A 24,912-nucleotide genomic window follows, 5' to 3' on the forward strand; every position below is an offset into this window, starting at 1 on the left:
GTGGACACAGCAAGAGCCCCCAGTCTCTGTGCAGGCTTAGCAAAGGCAACACATTCAAGCAGCACATTGTCCTCTCAACAAAGACCTCTCGGTCTCTGGATTTGCCCAGGAAAACAGTCCCGTGTCTCTCCTATTCTGTATGCTGGGATTTGGGCTCCTGCTTTTTGTAGACATTTACTTCCATTATACATTGCCCCTTTAAGACTACACTTCCCATGATCCTCTGGGACACAGCAAGTCTTCCTCTTTGATGTTCTCATTGGCTCTGACTGTTCCTGCTCTCTGATTGGCCCTTCACTGCTGCTGGGGGGGGGGGGTGTAAGCCAGTGGGGGATTTTACACAGATCCTACTCCTGACAACTCTGTGAGGGAGGAGAGAGAAGCCAGCTGCATTCTTTTCTTTCACAATATTTTTTATTTAATTAAGACAAACTCACAAAACAGTGAACAATCACCTAGGCCAGTAGCTGAGAGTGGTATAAGAATGACAACATATATACCACAAACTAATATGCCTCTAATATGGTATAAGCAGTAACAACAAAAAGTAACAAAAAAATAACCACTTGAGGGTACCTCGATATTATTATAATAGGGTAATGGCAAACCATGCGGCACTCAATAGTCTAAAGAATGCGCCGAGCAAACATTATTTCAGGAATCATCCTGTAAAAATACCATGCAGTACCTGAGATTGTGCCTATGTTCAGTTATAAGGATAAAGTCTGAGAACCTCTCAGGGACGCAAAAAAAATAAAAATAAATAAAAAATAAAAAATACTAGGAGAGAAAACTATCTCACAAGTCTCCTAATGTACAAAAGGGCTTTACCTCCACCAAAAGACAGATAAGCTATACCATCAAAAAAGGAAAAGAAAAAATAGACCACAAAAGTATGGCCAGAGAGCAGTTAACAGACTTGGCTAACTGGCATCTGGCGGTAGATTATCAAAAAATAGAAGGAAAAAAAGAGAAGAAAGAGGACAGAAAGAACAAGAGAGAGCGTAAAAGGAAGAAGCTGAAGGGGAAGGAATCATAAAGAAAAGAAAAAAAAGGTAGGAAGAAGATAAGCCCTGCCCCAGGGAATCCAAGGCCACAACCGGTAGGCGAGACAGAATTTATTATAGGTCCAGAAAGCTGGAAGGCAGGCTCATCACTGGAAACTGATTCAACCAAGGCTGCTAGGTCTTTAGAAATGTGTCCTTAGTGCCAGCGAGTATCGCCGTAAGCACCGGCTGCATTCTTTTATATATGTATGCCAACCAGCTCACTACTAGCAGAGGAGGGGGGTGAGCGGGGGTCTGCACACAGCCCTATTTATTATTTTTAGTGGCAGGGGGAAAGGAGTCCACATACAGCCAGCAGCAGCACCCAGCTACACACATATAATATTATGGGAAGTTTTTTGTTGCATCAGATAATTTGGCAACAGGGTCTCTAAGTGACCACAATAAGGAATTAAGTTAATCTGTAATATCTGTTGATATTATGCAGCAGTACTATCCATATGATCCCAAAACTTAGGTGAGCAAAGATTTGTTCATTGCTTTTTGCATCAAGAGAACATAGATTCAGATGTCCCATCTTCTTTCCATAGGCAGGGAATGTGCAATGTGAACAGAGTGAAGGTTCCTGTACTCCTTGTGAGCAGAAGACTCAGGATTGTCAGAATGGTATGTTTACTATACTTACCAGACGTCAAAGAAGGTTTTCATCTAGACTTCAACATTTGTTGTATTTATGTATTTTATAGAAGTCTCAGAACCCTTCAACACTAAGCAACTACAATATTCTCCCCAAAATGCTGGACAAGTCAATGTTCCACTAAAGATACTAAGTGCCACTAAATCTCCAGCATTTGGCCGTCTATCCTTATCACAAAAGCTGAAGGAAAGAAGGAACTTGGTTACTGCAGCCTCATTTTCTCCTGTCTCTAGATCTGTGCCCTCAGATCATGTCTCCCACTCAGAATCAGTGTCTGCTCTAGAGCATAAACTAAATTCAAATACTGTGCCACATATACAAATCCATCCTGTGCCGCCTGGTGAAGAAAAGGTCTCTGTTCATTCTTATGTTCACATGTCTTCTACTCCTTCTGGTGTTTCTGTATCACCTTCATTACCTGGTCAACCAGTTCCTACTTCAGAAACTATTAAGGATACAACAAGCCACCCTACCTCAAACTGGTCACTTTGGAGTTTTCATTCTAACTTATTTTCTGATAGCCAAACATCTGCTACAGTAGCTGATCCATCTCTTTTTCCAGCAACAACTTCTACCTCTGGCCATCCTCAGAGCTATACCCCTTCATCTTCTTCCCAAGCCACAGTAGCCAACAGAGCTTCTGCAAAAGATGTTCTCATGCCCTTACGTGATCGTGGAACCTTATCACCTTCAATGAATGACAGTAATACACCTTTATATACATCTAAAGCTCAAGAGGAGAGTGGTCCTACAACAAGGCACACTGATTATGTTTACCAATTAACAGATGTTGCAAAACTTTCATTTGAAAAAATGGAAAATGCTGAGGAGACAGATTATGAACCAAGACTCCTTACAGGTAAGATTGTTAAAATATAATTTCATAAAAGAAAATGAAAACCAATCTGGCTTATCCTCCATGAGCTAAAAGGCAGCTCAGTTTTTAGACACTTAAAAAAAAGATATACTTTATATTGAGATCCTTTAATTCATCTGGGAAAGTTCCCTTTTAAGGCAGGCCACACACGGTGCAAATTTCTTTCCTGCAACCATGGGTTGCAGGAAAGAAATATGCAAGATTTTCCCATCAACACAGACAATGCTGACATGGAAATCCCTCCTGCTGAGCAATTGTCTGCTTCCAGCAGGGGGGCGGTAGCAGGCAGGGAGGTCGTCCTCGCTGGGAGAAGACAGTGATTATCGCCAGTGCTTATAGCAGCCGCTAGCGCTAATCACAAGAGAATCCAGCAGGCTGGTTGTACCCAAGTTAATTGAACGATCAACTTGGTTCATTCAGCCTGCCCATTAACAGTTTGAATCTCGGCCGGTTCAGCAGGAACTGTGTATGGCCGACCTTATCCTGTCCCAATGATACCAGGAAAAGAGCATGTAAGGAAATGGAATTGAGAGGTTCCAAATAGCCAGGAGATAGGAAAAGCAGAGAGCAATAAAAACTTGCCATGATTTACCCCCTCCCCAGTTTACTAAATTAATGTGCTTTTGTTGCCATCTCTGTCCCTATTAGAGGGATATCAAAGCACTTCTTGTCCTTCAGGACAGAATGTGATATTAGATCTCCCCAACAGGGATACAGACAACAATGAAAACCTGACAGAGGTTCTAACCCTTCCCTTCTGCAGAAAGCCAATGATTTTGACTGTATTTGGGTTTTAGGGTTGTCATAAACATTTATGCAAATGTGGAAAAATCTGAATCTTTGAACAGTGGCATTAGTATTTAAGTGGGTCTTGGGAGAGCTCCCATTGAAATGTATCAGACACTGCAGTATTGTTCAATAAATTGGTGGTCAATGGCCTAATATACCATTAATGCAAAGATGTCAGTGGAGTAATAAGATAAATCAGCATGGCACATTCTTCATCTGGAGCAAGCAGAAGATAGGTACGCCCTTTAGGTGACTTGGCAGAGAAAAGAGAGATGAAGCTTGGCTCTTTTTAGGATAAAGCTTCCATTAGGAATAGCATGGAAGCTATCAACATCTTTCATGGTGCATATAGCCAATTAGAAGCACTTCCTTATTCTGGGACACTTTACCGTAAGAAGAAGCCTCAGAAGCACTTCTCATTGGTCAACATGGTCAGGTAGCTGCGCTGACCAATGAGTGCTTGATTGCGGGCATTATGATGGATACTCACTCCAGTGCTGTGCATTGGATTATGCACTAATTGATGTAGGCTTAATTAGGTCCCTCATGTAACAGACTCACACTAATGCCCCGTACACACGGTCGGACTTTCAGACATAAAATGTGCGATCCAAGCTTGTTGTCAGAAATTCCGACTGTGTGTAGGCTCTATCAGACAGTTTCCATCGGAATTTCCGTTGCACAAAATTTGAGATCTGGTTCTCAAATTCTCCGACAACAAAATCCGTTCGCGCAAATTTCGATCGTGTGTACAAAATTCTGACGCACAAAGTGCCACGCATGCTCGGAATCAAGCAGAAGAGCAGCACTGGCTATTGAACTTAATTTTTCTCGACCCGTCGTACGTGTTGTACGTCACCGCATTCTTGACGTTCGGAATTTCCGACCAACTTTGTGACCGTGTGTATGCAAGACAAGTTTGAGCCAACATCCGTCTGAAAAAATCCATAGATTTTGTTGTCGGAATGTCCGATCAATGTCCGATCGAGTGTACGGGGCATTATACAAAAAAAAAGTGCCTTTTCAAAAACTTTTTGTGCATATAGTAGTTTTAGTAACATATACAGCCACAAGATGGCAGTGCAGAATCAATAATAATTGCTAACGTCTCAAACCTGCTCTTTGGACTGTCCCTGTAACAATTGGGTTTCTGGGGTTGAACATCTGATGAAATTCATAGCAACTTTCTGTTTAGCATGTTGGGTTCTTATTTTCATGGAAAAATAGGCAAAATGTGTCCCTCTAAGCTCCCAAACACTCCTCCCAATTCTTCACTTGAGCATCTATCTAGAGAGGTTTCATGGGGGAAAAAAATTGTTTTATTACATTATTAGCTTTTTTTTTTTTTTTTTGTAATTGGAGGGTCAGGGGGAGGAGTTATAATATGAACATTGGTCATGTTTCAAAGGAAAATACTATTTTGGCTTTGGGGCAGCACGAGCAGGAAAGGAAGGATGCAGACGTAGTAGCAGAAGTAGAAATTTTTGTTAGGGGTGGGGGCTGCAGAGTTATGCCGCGTACACACGAGCAGACTTTTCGACCGGACTGTTCCGACGGACTGAGTCCGGCGGACAATTCGACCGTGTGTGGGCTTCATTGGACTTGCAGTGGACTTTTTCGGTTGAAAATCTGACGGACCTTAGATTTGGAACATGCTTCGAATCTTTCCGACGGACTCGAGTCCGGTCGAAAAATCCACTCGTCTGTATGCTAGTCCGATGGACGAAAACCGACGCTAGGGCAGCTAATGGCTACTGGCTATCAACTTCCTTATTTTAGTCCGGTGTACATCATCACGTACTAATCCGTCGGACTGTGGTGTGATCGTGTGTAGGCAAGTCCGGTCGTCAGAAAGTCCATCGAAAGTCCGTCGTAACTCAGTCAAAAGTCCGTTGGAAAGGCCGTCGGACCTTTGTTGCCGAAAAGTCCTACCGTGTGTACGCGGCATTAGGGTCAAGGATTTGGAGGGTAAAATCCTGCAATCCCATTGCGCTGTAGTGTTACAAATGAACTTGAGAAAGGGAAAACCTGTCTTTTCAGGGCCAGAAGAATATTTTTAGCATTGTAAGATTTTAGAGACCATGTTCAGGATCTTTTTTACATTAATTACATACGTAATAATACAGAAGCTCAGCATAATAACTATATACGAGGAAGTAAAAGGCTATCAGGTGACCCGGCCGGACGCCACTGAAATCAACCCTACAGTGGTTGATCATATTGGGAAAAGAGTCATCCTGCTAAAGAATGTCTGGACTAACTAGCAATCTGTCAGTGTCAGCATTTCTTGTCATAACAGTGCACTGTCCCCAACAATCAGAGAAAAGTTGTCTTAAAGCAGTATTAAATCCAAAAGCAAACATTTATTTTATTGCAGCTTATTCATTCTTCGATGTGATGGATGTACTGTTTTTCTTTTTTAGGCTTTCTTCCCTTTTTCTTTATCTAGTGATCTAGACAGTAAATCTGTTGTTTTTCACAAGAACAAGCTCTCTAGCAGAGTGTATCAGTTTACAAGGATGAGGCAAATCATTTACCACTGGTGGGGTGCTTATAATGGACAGCTTTTATTTAGTTATGTGAAACCTTTACCCAAAAAGGAAAAAAAACCTGCTGTAACTACTTATAAAGTGTGACCTGGAGTTTGCCTTCCGTTTGTTAGTGTATTTAAATCTGATAAACCATTTAACACTCCCCTCCCCCCAGACTGACAATGCTGCTATCCGAAAGTGCCCCCCTGTGCTCCTTCATCCAAAGTGAGGGCAAACTAATACGGAGGTGTGTTACTAGCCAACTCATCAGGTAAAACAGAGATAAAAAGCCTAAGAAAGCAAATTAAGGTGGCCATCACATCTAATGATTGGTAAGCTGCAATATGTTACTTTTTTAGTTTTGGGTTTAATACCGCTTTAATATATCATTAGAAAAAAATCTCTCACTGTTGCTCTACTTGTCACCCTACTGTCATATCTACTGCTCTGCATTTCTTGCCTGAAGGACAAACTATTTAGCTTCACCTGCATGTAAGGGATCTGGATTGGGCAGCTGTTCCTGCCATGTTGGCCCAGGTCCCGTCCTGCCTCTTCTTCTCCAGATGGGATAGTCATGCACCTGCCTTTTTGGAGAAACTCCACCATATTCCATCACTCACTCTCTGGGCCTTTGGCCCACCAAGTCATATTCCTGGCCGAAGGCCTGTTACCCAGAATAAAGACTTCCGAGTCCAAAAAGCATTTTTAATGCTTTGCTGCATCAACTCAGGTTCAGACAGCAACACATCTCCTTCATGATAATCAGTCATAGTGAAGAACACTCGATAAAGTACACACTACCATTGCAGCCAATCACCTTCCCTGATGTTACCAGTCAACCCCCCCCCCCCGGTGGTTCCACACATAGGGTGTTCTTCAAACTTTGGCCTTGGGGTCGTCCCGCGCCAAGCCGCAAACCTGCTAAGTGAAGGTCATGGGTGGCAAGGTTTCACCACCTTCTCCCAGTGTGTCCATTTCTTGTCCTCCTGGCAGCTCAGACCCACAAAGGGCTCTCTCAGCCTTGGTGTCCTATTCCAATACCCGAACTCAGCCAGACAAAACCCACAGATGGTACACAGGGGCACAGATCCACCTACTACATCACCAGAGGAGGGACAACCAGTAAAAGACAGTACATCTGCCACAGGCATGCACAGGGGGTGTGTCAGTGCAGTGATGGTTTCCCCCTTCTGCCCAGGCTCCCCCCCCCCGGAGTGCTGCTGGCTTCCCTCCTTTCCCCCTGGCTGTTGCGGGGGATGTTTCAAGATGGAGAGCGAAGGAAGGGGCTAGACTGTTCCTTTTCCAAATGAACACACTCACTCACTGTGTTCATTCATAACGGAATCATAGTAAACTGTGTTTACTATGCTTCCATGTGTGAATAAACAGGAAGCCGCTTCGAGTACAGAGAACTTCCCATTCATTTGGTTTAACTGGATGGACTTGTTTCTTTTTTCAACCAGATTAATTATGTAACTATGTGGTTTCACAGAGCCTGGGGAGCTGTCATTCACTGTCCCGTGCAGCTGACGCTCCAGAGAAAGGCATGTGTGTTTGAGCTTTGGGGTGCACACCCTAATGCAATAGGCTGCACACACCTATGACATCTGCCAACATGCATATTAAGCCCCCCAAAAATGTGTGTATTTCAGTGTCAGCATACAGCACAGAAAGATTGTGGTGACACAATATCCGCCATCAGTGCCAAACACACTCCATATCAAGCTATACAGTGCTTGAATTAACTAACTAGTACAGCAGTGACTAAATTATCAGAATTATAGGTAGGTGAGCACTTAGTTGATAGACAGTTGGGTTACTAGGCTTACATCTTTTTCCTATCCACACACTTCATGACAGATGACTGGAAGAAATGGGAGGAAAGCAGAGTCCCTGCTGCTGGTGCGAATGGTACTAAAAGTACATACTGTAGTAGATAGGCCAATGCATTTCATATTGGATTTTAATACTATCAGTCCCTTCCAGCATAAGCCTGATTAGTGGCTCAGGAAATAATTTCAGTTATAGCACACCTTCTGCAGTATATCAAACTCAGCTTAAAAATGAAAACATTCAATGCTAAATGCTAATAATTGCAGGGATGATACAGTACATACCTGTACATACCCTGTTTCCCCGAAAATAAGACCTAGCATGATTGTCAGTGATGGCTGCAATATAAGCCCTACCCCCCAAATAAGCCTTACCCTGTTTCCCTGAAAATAAGCCCTACCCTGAAAATAAGACCTACAAGGACTTTAACTAGGGCTTATTTGGGGGGTAGGGCTTATATTGCAGCCATCACCGACAATCACGCTAGGTCTTATTTTCGGGGAAACAGGGTAGCACATCACAGGATTATTTTATTGCATTAAATCTTTTTTCTTTCTTCTCTCAGAGTGCTCTTTCAATGGTCTCAGCTCTACCAATGGCTCCATTTATGTCGCTGATGAGGACTACTGCCTGCAGTGTGAATGTTTGGTAAAACTTACCCATCAAAGCGGTTCAGATTCCAAAATCTAACATAAACATATACAAGCAGCATTTTCTTTATTATTATATAAACACACCAATTAGCCATAACCTTATGACCACCCACCTAACGTTGAGTAGGAACCCCTTTTGCCACCAAAACAGCCTTGACCTGTCAAGGCATGGACTCCACGGTACCTCTGAAGGTATGCTGTGGTATCTGGCACCAAGCCACCAATAGGAGATCCTTTAAGTCCTGTACATTTCAAGGTGGGGCCTCCATGGTTTATTCTTCAAGCATTTCCCACAGATTCTCAATTGTTTTGAGATCTGGAGAATTCAGAGGACAAGTTAACACTTTGAAGTCACTTTCTTGCATTGCTCTGTAGTTCGGGTTCTGATGCTCACGTGCCCATTGTAGGCACTTTTGGCTGTGGACATGTGTTAGCATTGGTACCCTGACCAGACTGTAACTATGCAGCTCCATATGCAGCAAACTGTGGTGCACTGTGTGTTCTGACACCTTTCTATCTGAAAAAGTATTGCATTTTTCAGCAGCTTCAGATACAGTAGTTCTTTTATTGGATTGGACCACATTAGATTGGACCACCAGACTTCACTCACCACATGCATCAATTACCTTGTCCGCCCATGACCCTGTTGCCCATGTCCCTTCCTTGAACCACTTTTGGTAGGTTCTTATTACCACAAGAACTGCAGTTTTGGAGGTCCTCTGACCCGGTCGTTTTAGCACTTGTCAACATCGACATCGCGGGCTCCCTGGACAGGTAAGTGTCCTTATTAAAAGTCAGCAGCTACAGTGTTTGTAGCTGCTGACTTTAAAAAAAAAATTGTGTGTGGAACACCGCCTTAAGGGACATGTTCACTTGCTGCATAATATATCCCATTTACTTTCTGGTGCCATTGTTATGTGTTATTTTTCAGTGCATAATGTTATGACTCATAGGTGTATGTTATTAATAATATACAGGTTGCTAGGTTATTCCTATACAATATATACAATACAATTAGTATACAATATATAACAGAACAAGCACTCATATATAACAGATCAGCACTCAATGGGTTGAGGAGTAAACACAGTCTCACAGCAGACAGTTGAACATAATTAGTCCTAGTTTATTCAGTGAAGCAAATAAAAGAACAATCCTTTTGTTAGGAAGGGATATGAGGAAGAATTTAACAGCTTACAGTTTCACAGAAGATCCATGGAGCAACAAGGAGCTGACGGCATTGAGGTTTACAAAAAGCCTCCTGCAGCATGGGGGGGGGGGCGCCAATACCCCTGCTGCACTGTGGTTGAATGTGGAATACGCTCACCAGCGTGTGGGGAAGGGCTGGATGTGCTGGAAGAGGGAGCGAAGATTATTGACGGCGGGAAGGTGGAGACCCGAACTGCAAGCTGCACGTGGCTGGGACGCCAAGTCTGCTGGTCCACAGGTGGAGGGGAGAGAGCAGCGATGCTGTAGTGTGGATGACTCTATACGTTCACAGCATGTGAAGCCCAATAGATGTGAACCTGAGGTCTACACCGTTTTGGGACACTCCCACGCAGCTGGGATTCGCATCTAGTGGGCTTCACATGCTGGGAACGTATAGCGCCATCCAGGGGCGGGCGGACTGACCATTCAGGCACTCGGGCACTGCCCGAGGGCCCCATGCCACTAAGGGGCCCCGTCAGGGTTGCCAGCCTCAATAAAACCAGGGACAGTATGTAAAAATCTGTGTTTTTTTTATGTCCCAAGATTATAGCTGCCCCGCCTCTCCAGTACCCTTTCAGTGTGTGTATGTGTATTCTGTGTGTGTATACTGTGTGTGTATATTGTGTGTCTGTGTGTGTGTATGTATACTGTGTGGCCCCATAATCTCCTATTGCCCGGGGGCCCCATAATCTTCTCCTATTGCCCGGGGGGCCCCATAATCTCCTATTGCCCGGGGGCCCTATGAGTTGTCAGTCTGCCCCTGGCGCCATCCATGCTGCCGCAGTGCAGCAGGGGTATTGGGGTCCCCCCCATGCTGCAGGAGGTTTTTTTTAAACCCCAATGCCGTCAGCTCCTTGTTGCTCCATGGATCTTCTGTAAAACTGTAAGCTGTTGATTTCTTTTTTATCTACCTCATTTCCTTTCCTGTCTGACAACAGGATTGTTCTTTTATATGCATCACTGAATAAACTAGGACTAATTTTTATTATTATTATTCACAATTTATATAGTGCCAACAGTTTACGCAGTGCTTTACAATGTATAGGGGGACAATACGATTACAGTACAGTTCAATACAAAAGGTACAGGAGGGCCCTGCTCGTAGAGCTTACATTCTAAAGGGAGGGGGTGGTGGTATAAAAGGTAAAAGCTGCAGAGAATGATTTGATGGGGGTGGCTCGGGGACAGTTGTTAGGTGGGTGTGGGATAGGCTTCCCTGAATAAGTGAGTTTTCAGGGATCTCCTAAAGGTGGTAATTATGGTAATTAAAGGTAATTATGTTCAATTGCCTGCTGTGAGAGTGTTTACTTTTCAACACATGGAGCGCTGGTCCGTTTGTTTTGTTGTACACTGTTTATCTATAACCTCCAGCGATGGCTGCTGTCCAGCTGCACTGGGTTCGGATTCCCATGTCATTAACCATGCCCTTTCCTCCCCATCCACAGATGGCCATGTATTAGCGCTGGTGTCACTTGTTTTATAGTATACAATATATATATATATATATATATATATATATATATATATATATATAATGAAAGAAAAAAAGAATGTGGTTGTAATTGGAATAATGCCCCTTTTATTCTTAGTAAGTGCAGGGCTCACTTGCTCATCAGTGGAGAGGGGCCGCCTTACACTGGGGGTGACTGATAGAAGAACCCCATTTATACTTGGGGTCAGTGGAAATAATGTTTCTTTTACAGACCACTAAAAAGGTATTTGGTTACTTAGCTAAAACATTAAAGGACAGGCTGTACTAGTCCCACAAGCTGAGTCTGCTGAGTGACACTGGGGCTGCCACAATTCTGGCACAGTCAGGTGGATTATCAATTTACTTCTGCTCTAGCAACCTCTGGAGAAGCCATGATTGAGAAAAGTTGCAATCACAATTTTTGTCTATGTTTTGTAGAATATTTTGCAGTGCTGTTTGTATATTCATACAGTGCTGCCTAAGTCAGTTGTGAACAGAGCTACTGTATAAAGGAGAAGTAGGGCTAAATCTCTTTTGGCACTACTTCTTCTGTTGGTCACAAGAGTGCACTTCCTTCTGCACTCCTGTGACCTTTATTCAGCCGACAGCAGGCTAAAGTCTGCTGTTGGCTGTTGTCACAGCGGATTCAGGCTCTAGAGAGATCCCAGATTTACACACTATATATCTTTTTAATTTTGCCCATAGATCTACTTCAAATCTCCTAATTTAAAATAAAATATAGGGCAGGAAAAAAAAAAGCCTACTGATAATTGCTTTGTTTGCAGAGATCAGAGATCTACTGTAGAGCTGAAGCACATTACTTTCGAGGACTTTGCTGTGATGGCTGTTATCACCTGTTTAGAGACCCATGCTCTAAGGAAACCAATCAGGTAATTACTCCTGTTCTAGCGATCTATTTACCACAATTTAAATGCATAGATGCATTATGTGAAATAGATAAAATAAAGAAACAAAAACCATTAAGCTACAGTCTGAGCAGAGTTTCTGTAATGCAGAGTTTTCTTAAAGCAGAACTAAATCCTGTAAGAGGGGCTTTGTCGTTGGCTAGTTTTGGCACCCAAGCCCCGCTAAAACACAATCTCACCTGCTGAGGCCAACACCTGCGCGGACAGATAAGCCCCGGATCCTAGGAACTAAGTGTAGGGGCTGCATGACTGGGGGAAAGCTGTTGTTAGTGCAACAGGAAACTGGGTGTAGGAAGGGGAGTTGTGGCTGGAGGACTAAGGGGCGGTCTTAAGTTCATTTAACTCGTGGTGGGCAGGGCTTGCGCAATCAGAGCAGCAGGACGAGAGGAACACACAGGACAGTTTTTTCTGTGTTGCCTCTCCATGGAGAATTTAGACAGGATCCTAGCACAGCTTCGCTCCGCTGCCGCAATCCACGGACCCGAGTGGTTTGCTGCTCAACTGGTCGAATTATTGCCGGAGTCTGGGGGAGGTAGGTCGGGTCCACCATCCCCTCACCCCCTCCCATGCCGCGTGCGCGGAGGTCGCGGCCTCCAGTGCGCTTTAGTCCAGACACAGCGCCTAGGCTGAACTGGAGAGCAGGGAGCCCGATTCCAGACCCTCCACCGCCCGAGCCATGCCCTGGCCGCGGGGGGTGGGAGGAATCCCCACCATAGATGGGACCCAGAGAGGAGTCTCCATCCCCATCCAGTCACGCAGGGACAGGACAGCAAGAACAGGTAGCGGTATGTGTGGGGCCTTCTGCCGTGCGCGGGGCAGCCTGGCGGGGGAGAAATGCCGGAGCAGGCGTGGGCTTCCATCTTAGGGTGGCCGCGGCCATCGCTGGGGAAAATGGAGGTCCAGTGGCGGAGGACGGCGGGCACAGAGCGGCAGCTGCTGGCAAGCAGAGGGCCCCGCGGGGGAGGTTGGCGACAGACAGACGGGGCAAGAGGAGGGCATCTGATGTCCAGCCTGCACGGGAATGCCCGGCCCACGCCGCTTCTACAGCGTCCCCTGCTGAGCAGGAGGACCAGCGATCAGAAGGTGAGCTGTCCGATTCTGACTTGGATGCGCCAGGAATAGCGGCAGGCCTGTCTGGGCCTCTACAGGGATCTGGAGTGGTGGCTGGTCGGTCGGTTTCCCCTGGGCAGTCTGGTAAGTCCTCTTCTGTTTCTTCTCCTTTAACTGCACCTGTTTCAATGTTGTCTGTGTCTCCTCCTCCCCCATGCCTTGCTGCCTCCTCAGGGGTTGTAGATGGGAACGGGCCAGTTTTGGTGCCGGTTTTGGCATTGGGTACAGGGGTAGGGATGCTGGGGGTGGGCAGTGAGGTGTTGCTGCAGCAGATAATGGCGGCTTTGTTGGCAGGCTGCAGAGATCTGGTAAGTAGGGGCAGCGCTTTGGTGCCAGTCACTGCGCAATTTCACCGGCAGCGGCATGGGTGGTCGGGGAAGATGGGCTGCCTGTTACCTCCCACCCGCCTTCTGCCCCGCCAACAGCCAATAACAGGGGTTATCAGTCCCCCCCGGCAGGCCCTGGGGTGGTTGGGGCTCACCTGGCAGTGTCGGGCCCTTTGCAGGTGAGTTTGGGGGTGGGTGCCACCCCCCTGTATGACAGTCTCGGACGCAAGTTCGGGGGAAGGTTCTGCTCCCCCAGAAGTGGCCGGTACTTCCAAGGTGAGTTCGTTGGGGGCGCCACGGGGGGGTTGTTGAATGCAGACGGGATTTGGTTGGCAGACACGGCCCGCTGCGAGGTATATGTTTGTTACGAGGGCCCTCTGGGCGCTCACTTAAAAGCGGAGGTTAGGGAAAGGATCTGAAGGGTGACTACGTGGAGTTCTTTTCGCTGCTGCCACTGGAGAAGTTTAATTTGGATAAAGTGAAGCCGGACAAGAGCAAAAAGGAGGAAGAGGAAAAGAGACGTTATTGTCTTATTCCGCGGACATTTGCAAACTGGATACAGGCGTTCAATATCCTAGGTAGCGTTATTGGGCAGAAGGTGCCAGAACATTGTTCGGCCCTGTTTTGTTATCTTGATTCTATTAGTGAGGCCCAAAGGGTGTATGGGGGGGTGGTCGTGGCTGCGTTACGATTAGCAATTCTGGCAGAGGAAGGCAGTGAGACCAACATTGCGTTGGTATCACAAGGACATTGGTTTGTGGATGAAGCTCATGATGCAAGCCAGAGTCGTGCCGCAGCCCTTTCATGGGGGGGCCGGGGGTGCCCAAGCCTCGTCACCATCGGCCAGTAAGCGCAAGGGATTCTGTTGGCAGTTCGACGAGGGCACTTGCAAGTTTGGAGGATCATGTTGTTTTAAACACGAATGTTCGGGATGTGGGGGTGCACATCCCCAGTCAAAATGCTTCAAAAAGGGGAAGAAACCAGGCGACGCTGGAAAAGGGAAGACACCGGTGAAAGTGGAAAAAATGGCCCCGTACCTAAGTAGGTATCCTAATAGGGAAGCGGCGAGGATGTTGTGGTTGGGCTTTAAGGAGGGTTTCCTGATTCCCAGTGAATTGGCGGAAGTCCCCCCTGTTGCGGCCAACGATCATCCAGATGTGGTTTCTTGTAAACTACTGAAGGAAGTAGCATTGGGCAGGATGGCGGGCCCATTCAGGGTACCGCCATTGGGGGATTTAGTGGTATCACCGCTTGGGGTGGTACCCAAGCGTTAACCGAATCAGTTCCGGCTCATTCATCACCTCTCTTACCCGAAAGGAGGGTCGGTGAATGATGCTATTGATCCAGCGCTGTGCTCAGTGTCTTATGCCTCCTTTGATGAGGCGGTACAGTGGGTACAGCGGTTTGGTAGGGGAGCTCTTATGGCGAAGACTGACATTGAGTCGGCCTTTCACCTGTTGCCGGTTCATCCGGATAGCGTTCGGTTGCTGGGTTGTTGTTGGGAGGGAGAATTTTTTGTGGATAGATGCCTTCCTATGGGCTGTGCCATATCCTGTTCTTACTTTGAAGTGTTTAGTTATTTTCTGGAATGGGTGGTCAGGGATCTATCGGGCCTTCATTCCATTTTGCACTATTTGGATGATTTTCTAGTGATTGGCCCTCCGGACGATCGTTCTTGTTTGACATTGCTGGCCACCATCCAGCACGTTTTGTAGATTTTTGGGTACCATTGGCGCAGGACAGGACGGAAGGTCCGGTGCCAGTGTTAAAGTTTCTGGGTATCGTGATCGATACCGAGCGTATGGAGTGCCGGCTTCCGGGAGATAAGCTGGATGATCTTAAGGTGTCAGTGGCAGCGGTAGCTCGCCGCTCAAAGGTACAATTGCGGGAATTACAGTCCCTACTGGGGAAACTTAATTTTGCGTGCTGCATTATGCCAATGGGTAGGGTGTTTTGCTGGTGGCTAGCAAGCGCAATGGCTAGCAGCCACCACGCCTGGGGTTAAAGCTCCGCATCATTTTGTTCATTTGGGTTGGGACCACAGGGAACATTTGGAGGTTTGGAAATGTTTTTTGGAGCAGTATAATGGGAGGTCGTTTTGGCTTGGACCGGCGGTACAAGCGCAAGAACTGGAGCTGTTCACAGATGCTGCGGGGTCCGCGGGATTCGCATGCATTCTTTAAAGGTAGGTGGTGTGCGGAACGGTGGCCGGAGGTTTTGGCAAGGTCCCCGTTAATAAGGAATTTGATGTTGTTGGAATTGTTCCCTATTGTGTTGGCAGTGGTGCTTTGGGGGACGGAGTTCAGGGACCGGAGCGTTCGTTTTCATTGTGATAACCTGGGGGTGGTTCAGGCAGTCAACTCACTGACGGCGTCTTCGTTGCCAGCGGTGCGTTTGTTGTGACATTTGGTACTGCGGTGTCTTATTTTGAACATTGTTATCTGTGCTGTTTATATACCAGGTGTTGAGAATGAAGTGGCTGATGCACTCTCGTTTGCAGTGGGACAGATTCTGGCAGTTGGCTCCGGAGGTGGAGCGGATCTGGGTCCCGTGTCCCGGTTGTTTATGGGACCTTGGGATGGTACCGTGATGGCGTTGGTACGGCGGTCGGTAGTGGAATCCACTTGGAGGTCATACGAGCGGGTTTGGCGTGAGTGGTACGAGTTGGTGAGTAGCATTGGGGGTTGTTTGGGCACTGAGCACAGGCTCCACGCGTTGCTTTATTTTTTTGGTAGGAATCGCGAGGAGGGAGTGTCAGTGGCTTCTTTGAATAGCAAGATGGCTGGGTTGGCATTTATGTTCAAATTGGGAGGTGTAGAAGACGTGACTAAGAATTTCATTGTTCAAAAGGCACTACGGGGTTACAGGAAGGGTAGGGCGAAGCCTGATTCTAGGCGGCTGGTGTCATTGGGGATGTTTGAGGTTTTGACGGCAGTGTTACCACGGGTGTGTTTTTCTTCTTTTGAAGTTCAGCTGTTTAAGGCGGCGTTTGTAATGGCTTTTTTTGGGGCATTGAGGGTGGGCAAATTGGTAAGCTGGGGGGTTAGGCATCTCGGACGTGGCAATGGGGGTTAATTTGGTGACGTTGCTTATTCGCAAGTCAAAGACGGATTCGTTGGGCAAAGGGATCAGGGTAGTACTGGGTAGTGTTCCAAGCTTGGAGTTTTGCCCAGTTAAGATCATCTGGGAGTGGTCGGTTTTACGGCCTCCCGGGGTGGGTCCCTCCTTGATTCACGAAGAGGGGTCGCCACTGTCCAGGTACCAATTTGTGGCGGTGTTCAAAAAATGTTTGGAATTGGGGGGAGTTTCTCTGTGGCGGATTATTCGTCCCATTCATTTCGCATTGGGGCGGCGATAGAAGCATCGCGATGGGGTTTGAGTGATCAAATCCTGCAGCGTATAGGGCGTTGGGAGTTTAATCGGTTTAGGTTATATGTTCGCCCTCACCTCCTGTAGGGGGGGTAGCTTGTCCCTTTGTTGTTGTGTTTTATGTTGTTTTATGTGGGATGTCTTTCCGGGGTATGTGCATGAAGGGTGTGTGGTGCCTGTTCCCTGGGTATATGTCTCCTTTCTTTCTTTTACAGGCCCGGTGTGTCTGATGTGAATCCTGGGCCATTCTTATGTGCACTGGGGGGCAAAAAGGGCATTAGCCAGGCCGAAGGGAAGGCAGTTGGGTTTTTTCCGGGCAGAGGCTATGATACGGTGTATAGGGATCCCAAGGATGCTGTGGTCCAGGGTATTGCCGGAGATCCAGCATTATGCTCGTCTGGATAGGCCTCCGGATGTGCTCATGCTACATGTTAGGGGCAATGACCCGTGCCTTAGGGCCTCCAGGGAGCTCATAAGAGATGTAAAATGGGACTTCCTCTGTATCCGGGTGCTCTTCCCGGACACGGTAATTGTCTGGTCAGACATTGTTGGGCGGGTGGCTTGGCGGGGAGCATGGTCAGTGGAACGTGGGAACAAAGCCAGGATCAAAGTGAAAAAAGCAGTGGCAAAGTTTGTAGTCCGCAATGGGGGGCTGGTTGTGCGCCATTGCGAGTTAGAAAAAGACGTTGACCTTTACCTAAGGGGGGACGGGGTTCATCTTTCCGCAGTAGCAATATATATGTGGTTCCTGGGGCTCCAGGATGGATTACAACGGGCCTTATGGCTGTGGCAAGTCACCCACGCGTGAGGAGTCACTGGTGGGCGGCTGTGGCAGGGGTCTGTGGTTCCTGAAGGTCGGAATGGTGGTGGCTATATATATAAAATATATGTTGTGGTAAGGGTTGGGACCTATCTTGGTATGTGTACCTTCCCTATATGGTAAGATGGACTATCGGTCATTGAACTGAAGGTGCAAGAAGGTGGTAAACAGTTGTCACTGAGTTGTATCCTTTGCGGCTAGTGGCCAGGATGCTGTAGTGGTGGTGGTGGTCAGCCGATGAGATAGTGGTACCTTCTTTCAGGAGCATCAGACATAGCAGTAACATGTTTTGGTTATAAATATTGTTTTATATATATATATATATATATATATATATATATATATTTAAAGAAAAAGTTATTTTATATAATGTTGTGTTAATAAAGGGGCCTTTAGTGGCCATTTAATCCAGACAGTGTGTCCTGTTTCATTGGTAAGGAAGAATAATTATGGTGGTTGGTTAGTGGGGGGTTGTTGGGTTGAGGCAACTAATGTATCAGCCATACACCAGTCAAGCAATTATAAACCCCAACTAGGGGAAACCAATGCTACAATATTAAGGTCTACCAAGTGGAAAATGTCCAGAGTGGATAGTCTGCAGCTGAATTGTTCATGGAGACTGGACTGCTAGCAATATGAACAGCAAACACAAAATCTCAGCGCTGAGATTTTGTTGTTCATATAGCTTGTGTGACAGACGGCTCACAGGACAACAGCTTTACACTGATCGAAGTAAGGAAGTCTAGTTTCAACTGTGAAGATAAGACTTGGAGCTGCAGGCTTGATAAGTTGAGTGGCTGTAAGAAAGCCATTGCTAAGATGGCAAAATAATAATAAGAGGAGGCTTGCCTGGATCATGAAGCACCACCAGTGGACTGCTGAAGACTGGAACAAGGTCTTATGGACCGCTGAATCAAAATTTGAGATCTTCAGTTCATCACGTAGGGTTTTTGTATGCCGCCGAGTAGGTGAAAGGATGGTTCCTTGATGCGAGACGCCAACTGTCAAACATGGAGGAGGAAGCGTAATGGTCTCGATCTTTTGCTGGATTCACGGTTGGTAACTTGCACAGAGTGAGTGGCAATCTGAACCACAACTACTATCACAGCATTTTGCAGCGCTATGCAATACCCTCTGGAATACGTGTAGTTGGTCAGGGGTTCATCCTACAGCAAGATAATGACCCAAAACATTCTGTGTCAGAACTACCTTAAAAGAAAAGAAAAAGACAGTAGGCTTCAAATAATGGAATGGGCAGCACAGTTTCCAGACTTACACACCATTGAGCTGGTTTGGGATGATGTGGACAGAAGGGTGAAAGCAAAGCAACCTACAAGTGCAACACATTTGTGGAAACTTGAGTGTTGGGAAGAACTTTCTGGGCAATATTTGATTTCCCTTGTGGAAAGAATGCCACGAGTGTGTCTTCAGCTGTTACATCTGCAAAAGGTGGCTACTTTGATGAGTCAAAAATTGTGATTATGTTTTGTTAAAGTGATTGAAAATAAAGCATAGAACAAATAAACAATTGGACATAAAAATAAATCATTCAGAGTACACAAGATATTTAACTGTGTAAATGTCAATAGAATCTAAAAAAATGGGGGTGTTCTAAAAGTTTTGACCGGTAGTGTACATTCCAGATTCACTTGACATACACAGTTAATCACATAAAGTGTACGATCCACAGCAATTACAAGTGAAAGCACATGCAGCACCTCACAGCCATCTTCCTACAGTCTTTCTGCCCAGGACTGTGTTCTCTGACACCTCTTAGCTGGGTACTAGACATGTGCATTCGTTTTCGTCCAAATGCATTTTCGTCCGAATTTCAGGTATTTTAAAACGATAACGAAAGTGCAGAATCCGAAAAACGAAAGAACCGACATAAATGCTTTATTTTCGTTTTCGTTGCTACAACAGTTTGATATAGATAGGAGATTCGACATGATGATAATAATAACAATCTGTGTCCATCAAACCTGTGGTCGAATGTGCCTAACCTTACCTCTATTAGTCCAAGATTATTCTACATAGAGAGAAAAGATTCGACGTAGGGGAGAAAAGATTCGATGTAGGGGAGAAAAAAAGATAAATAAAAATAATGATGATGATGAATGTTATTGGCTGATTGTAACCAAAGAGGAGGAGCAGTAAAAAAGCTAGAACTAAGTACATACGTACTTTGGCTTATGGTGTCTGTTGAAAGTTCTAAGAAAATTCGACGGAACAGGTAAACTATACGGCGCCGTACAGTTTAGCTGCTCCGTCGAATCTTCTTTGAACATTCGTCAGACACCATAAGCCTTCAATGACAGATTCAATCTTAATTTGGATTTTCGGACGAATGCAATTTTTAACGAAAAACTAAATAAATAAAAACTAATTTCGGGAGTAACTAAATAAATTTATTTTTCGGACGAAAACGAAATTCCGAAAGGAAATATTTCAGTGTGCACATGTCTACTGGGTACATCTCTCCCTGGAACCCTGTAGGGAGGCAGCCTCATACAGGGATCTCCAACTCGGCCTAAAAGGCCTTTTGCAATCCGCCCTCCTCCTGCATACAGGTTCACTCCACCCGCTGTAGCTTGACAAAAAACTCAAGTTGAGGACTGTGTCACTGAGTTTTTTTGTCAAGTTGCAGCTTTTACATTACAGAAACGCATGTTTTTATTTTCAGAAATGTGAGTGCAATATTTTTTTCCTTTCAAATAAACTCTCATCATTACATATTACACTATGAGTTCTTATGTCATATATGCCCCCTTACATCAAAAGTGGAGTTGAGAAGCCGAGGGCATCAGAGTGTGCTGTTTTACACAGTGTGGATTTGTTTGGGGTTTATCCCCTAAAGCGTTTTCTGGCTTTTTATTTATTTGAAAGCCAACAACTTTTGGTAAGCAGACAGAAGCATCATCACCTTCTTCTATACATCTGTGGACTTTTCATTCATTTGCTTATTTTTATTAACACATCACTTATGTTTGGGTTGTTTTGAGGACTATTTCTCTCACCATTTGTAATCACTTATTTTGTGTATTGTTTGTATCTATTTTTCACTGGATTATGATAAGCGCTGCATTTTGTTTAAATATTGATTAGGTTGGTACCCGTTGACCTGTGCCAGCGGCTGTATTTAAATTTTTATTTTTTTGTCTAGCCCGTATTTTCACTGGGTTTTATTATTTAAGTGTGAATAAATGCTGGTAAGTAAGAATGTTTTCAAAAATATGCACTTTAATTCTTTATGTTTTATCAATTTATAAAATGGAAAGTGAACAGAAGAAAAATCTAAATCATATCTATATTTGGTGTGACTACCCTTTGGCTTCAAACCAGCATCAATTCTTACACTTGCACATTGTCAGAGATTTTGTAGGATTAGAGTCAGGTGTATGATAAACCAATTATACCAAGCAGGTGCCAATGATCATCAATTTCATATGTAGGTTGAAACACAGTCATAAACAGAAACAGCTGTGTAGGAGGCTTAAAACTGGGTGAGGAACAGCCAAACTCTGCTACTAAGGTCAGTTTATGGAAGACAGTTTCATGTCACCAGTCATACACCATGGCAAGACTGAACACAGCAACAATACACAAGGTAGTTATACTGCATCAGTGAAGTTCTCTCCCAGGCAAAGATTTCAAAGCAAACTGGGGTTTCAAGATGTGTTGTTCAAGCTCTTTTGAAGAAACACAAAGAAATGAGCAACATCGAGGACCTTAGCCCCAATGGTCGGCCAGGGAAACTGAATTTAGCAGATGAAAGACACATTATGTTTACTTCCCTTTGACATAGGAAGATGTCCAGCAGTGCCATCAGCACAGAAAATGTGGTCACATCAAATATTGATTTGGTTTGTTAATTGATAAAAATAAACAAATACGTCTATTTCTGAAAATATTCTTATTTTACAGCATTTTTTTACATCTGCCTAAAACATTTGCACAGTAGTGTATGATTTTTTGCTATGTGTCTTTTTACATGGTGTTATTAAATTTCTGCATATGTTGGGGGCGTGGCCTAACACAGAATGTGAACAGACGTCTTTCTTAGCAGCTCCAGGATCCCTCAGCAAAATCCTGTGTAATCCTTCTTACCTGTCTATCCACTCTGGCTGATTTGTCTCCTGGCTACTTGGGGAAGACCCTGTGACATCCCCATGGACTTTGGTGGATGGGAAATCGTAAGAAGAAACAGCCCCTTGGCCAAGATTAATATTACCACGCGCTCCTGCCAAGATGGCCGCCACTCCACTGCTCCGCACCTGTCCCTGGCATCCACACCAGAACTGTTTGGAGAGGAGCCCCATCCCTCTCTGCCACCTTCTCCTGGGGCCTCTGCTCTTCTGTTGCTGCTGTCCCCAACCTCTCCTAGTAATGATGGCATGGAAGATGATGCGGAGCCAGAGCCCACCATGTTGGATGTCCTTAAGCTCATTAAGGTAAATCACACTATTATGGGCAAGGTGGCGGAGCTCAAGCTGGACATAACTATAATGCGCCAGGATATGCATAAGATACGGGACCAGGTCTCTGACAGGGATCCATCACTGATTTGGAGGACACCATTAACCCTGTCCTTCCTGTTATAAAAACCTGTTATAAAAACCTATGGCACCAAAATCAAAATCATTGGAGGACAATGGGAAACTGTCTGCGCAGGAACAATCTGCACTTGGTGGGCCTGCCAGAGCGGGTTGAGGGCTCTGATCCGGTATCCTTTCTGGAGAGCAGGTTCACCCAGGAATTCGGTAAGGACAGTCTATCTCCTGTTTTGTCCTGGAAAGGGCCCACAGAGTCCCTTGCAGACCGCTCCCCGCAGGTAACCCTCCCCGCACCATGGTGATTTGTCTCCTGAACTGCTGGGACAGGGACTCCATTCTGCGCTCTGCTCGCCTGAAGGGGAGCCTCAAGATCAACAATGCAACGGTGTCCCTCTTTCCTGACTACTCCCCAGCTGACCGCGCCTCGAGGGCCAAGTACCAACATGTCAAGCAAAAATTGAGGGAGAAGACCATCCTATATTCCATGTTATTTCCTGCCACATTGAGGGTTGTCTACCAAGGCCAGGTGCATTTCTTCTAAACCCCTGCAAATGCTCTCTCCTGGCTTGAATCCTTGCAACAGCCTAGTCGTTTGTCAGTCCGGGCACCTGAAACCTGATCGGTGCTCTCCCTCTGGTATAATGTTTTGCCTTTTCTATCCCAGCTTCTGGAATCACTGCTGGGGCAGGTATCTACAATTTTTTTACTTGTCTTGAGGATAAAGATCCTAATCTGGGGGACTATGCTGCTACTGCTAGTTTAATCTTTGATCACTGACTGATCCAACGTTTGTCCATTGACTAGGGCTGTATTGGCCACGTTCCCTGCATATGCTTGCTGTTCGGGGTCTAAGCCCGCTCCTTGTTTCTGGAACAGGGTAGGGGTTCAATTTTGGTTGTGGTTTCTACTACAAATGTCTATTCTTAATATGACTTTAACCACTTAAAGACCGGCTCACACCGATATACGTCAGCAGAATGGCACGGCTGGGAAAAGTAATGTACCTGTACGTTACTTTGAATCCCCTGCCATGCACGAGCCTGCTGCGAGCTCCGTGACCGTGCCCACGGGACCTGTGGACTTGATGTCCACCGGGCACCTGCGATCGTGTCACGGAGCTGAAGAACGGGGAGATGCCAGTGTAAATACAGCATCTCCCCGTTCTGCCTAGTGACAGCACACTGATCGTCTGCTCCCTCTCATCGGGAGCAGCGATCAGTGTCATGTCACTGCTAGCCCATCCCCCAGACAGTTAGAATCACTCCCTAGGACACACTTAACCCCTTCCCCGCCCCCTAGTGGTTAACCCCTTCACCGCCAGTGACATTTTTACAGTAATTAATGCAATTTTATAGCATTGATCACTGTATTAATGCCAATGGTCCCAAAAATGTGTCAGAATTGTCCGATTAATGTGATTAATGAAAATGCCATAAAACTATCCCCTATTTTATAGACGCTATAACTTTTGCACAAACCAATCAATAAACGCTTATTGCAATTTTTTTAACCAAAAATATGTAAAAGAATACGTATCGGCCTAAACTGAGGAAAAAAATTGTTTTTTTATATATTTTTTGGGGATACTTATTATAGCAAAAAGTAAAAAATATTGCTTTTTTTTCAAAATTGTCGCTCTATTTTTGTTTATATCGCAAAAAATAAAAACCACAGAGGTGATCAAACAAAAAATAAAAACTGCAGAGGTGATCAAATACCACCAAAAGAAAGCTCTATTTGTGGAAAAAAAGGACGCCAATTTTGTTTGGGAGCAACGTTGCATGACCGCGCAATTGTCAGTTAAAGTGACGCAGCGCAGAATCGCAAAATGTGGCCCGGTCATTGGGCAGCCAAATGGTCCGGGGCTGAAGTGGTTAATGACGGTTGGTATGAATGTTGTGTGTATGTGTGTGCCTGTTTTTCATCGTGCCTCCTCCTCCCTCTGGGTTTGCAGTCATGCGGAGTGCTATAGACAGCTCAAGGAGCTGATTGCCCGTACCTTTCTTTTACTTGGTTTACTTTTCTATATTTTATCATGTCTCAAGTCACGTGTATCTCCTGGAATGTGTGGGGATTCAATTCCAAATTTAAAAGGGCCAAATTTAAGGCACATAAACCACATATACTGTGCCTCCAGGAAACGCACCTAATGGGGTCCAAGGTCCTTGCCCTCACAAAACATAGGGTAATGCATGGGTACCACTCCACCTATTCTAATTATGCTCTGGGAGTGTCCATTTTAATTTGGAAAGGTCTCCCCTTTTCATGTGACCTTTGGATCCGAAGGGCCGATATATCTTTCTCCAATGCACAGTATATGCCATGCCATTATTGATAGTGGTGGTATATGCTCCCCCCTCTGTCATGGCTACAATCTTCACAGAGTGTTAATTTTTTCACCTTGCCAATGCTTTCTACCCTTATTGTTGGAGACTTCAACTCAGTACTTGACCCCTGTCAGGACCGATTGAGGCCTCTCCAATATGAATCTAGGCTGTTTGGTCAGTGGCGCACTTCCTTTGGCTATGTTGACCTATGGCGACAAAAAAATCCCACAGTTAGGGCTTACTCATGCCAATCTCAGACGTACCTTACTCTTTCCAGGATGGACTATGCCCTGGGGACGCCAGATCTCGTCCCCTATATCCAGACAGTCCCCTATTTAAATCAGACAATATCTGACCACTCTGCCCTGTGTGTAGAACTACTGTTAGGACATAGGCCCTCCTTTCGACAGTGGA

At 45.4% G+C, this 24,912-nt stretch overlaps 1 protein-coding gene across 2 annotated transcripts in view; it reads left to right on the forward strand.

The window, feature by feature from the left end:
- VWCE (von Willebrand factor C and EGF domains) overlaps positions 1-24,912 on the forward strand; it is a 141,983-nt gene that overhangs the window by 100,667 nt on the left and 16,404 nt on the right. For both annotated transcript variants that reach the window (XM_073604578.1, XM_073604579.1), the window contains 4 exons: positions 1,598-1,673; positions 1,754-2,563; positions 8,300-8,382; positions 11,853-11,957. In XM_073604578.1, coding sequence (XP_073460679.1) covers positions 1,598-1,673; positions 1,754-2,563; positions 8,300-8,382; positions 11,853-11,957 — 1,074 coding nt within the window. The remainder of the gene's footprint in view (positions 1-1,597; positions 1,674-1,753; positions 2,564-8,299; positions 8,383-11,852; positions 11,958-24,912) is intronic.

This window comes from Aquarana catesbeiana, linkage group LG11, assembly GCF_042186555.1.
Source record: "Aquarana catesbeiana isolate 2022-GZ linkage group LG11, ASM4218655v1, whole genome shotgun sequence".
NCBI lineage: Eukaryota > Metazoa > Chordata > Amphibia > Anura > Ranidae > Aquarana > Aquarana catesbeiana.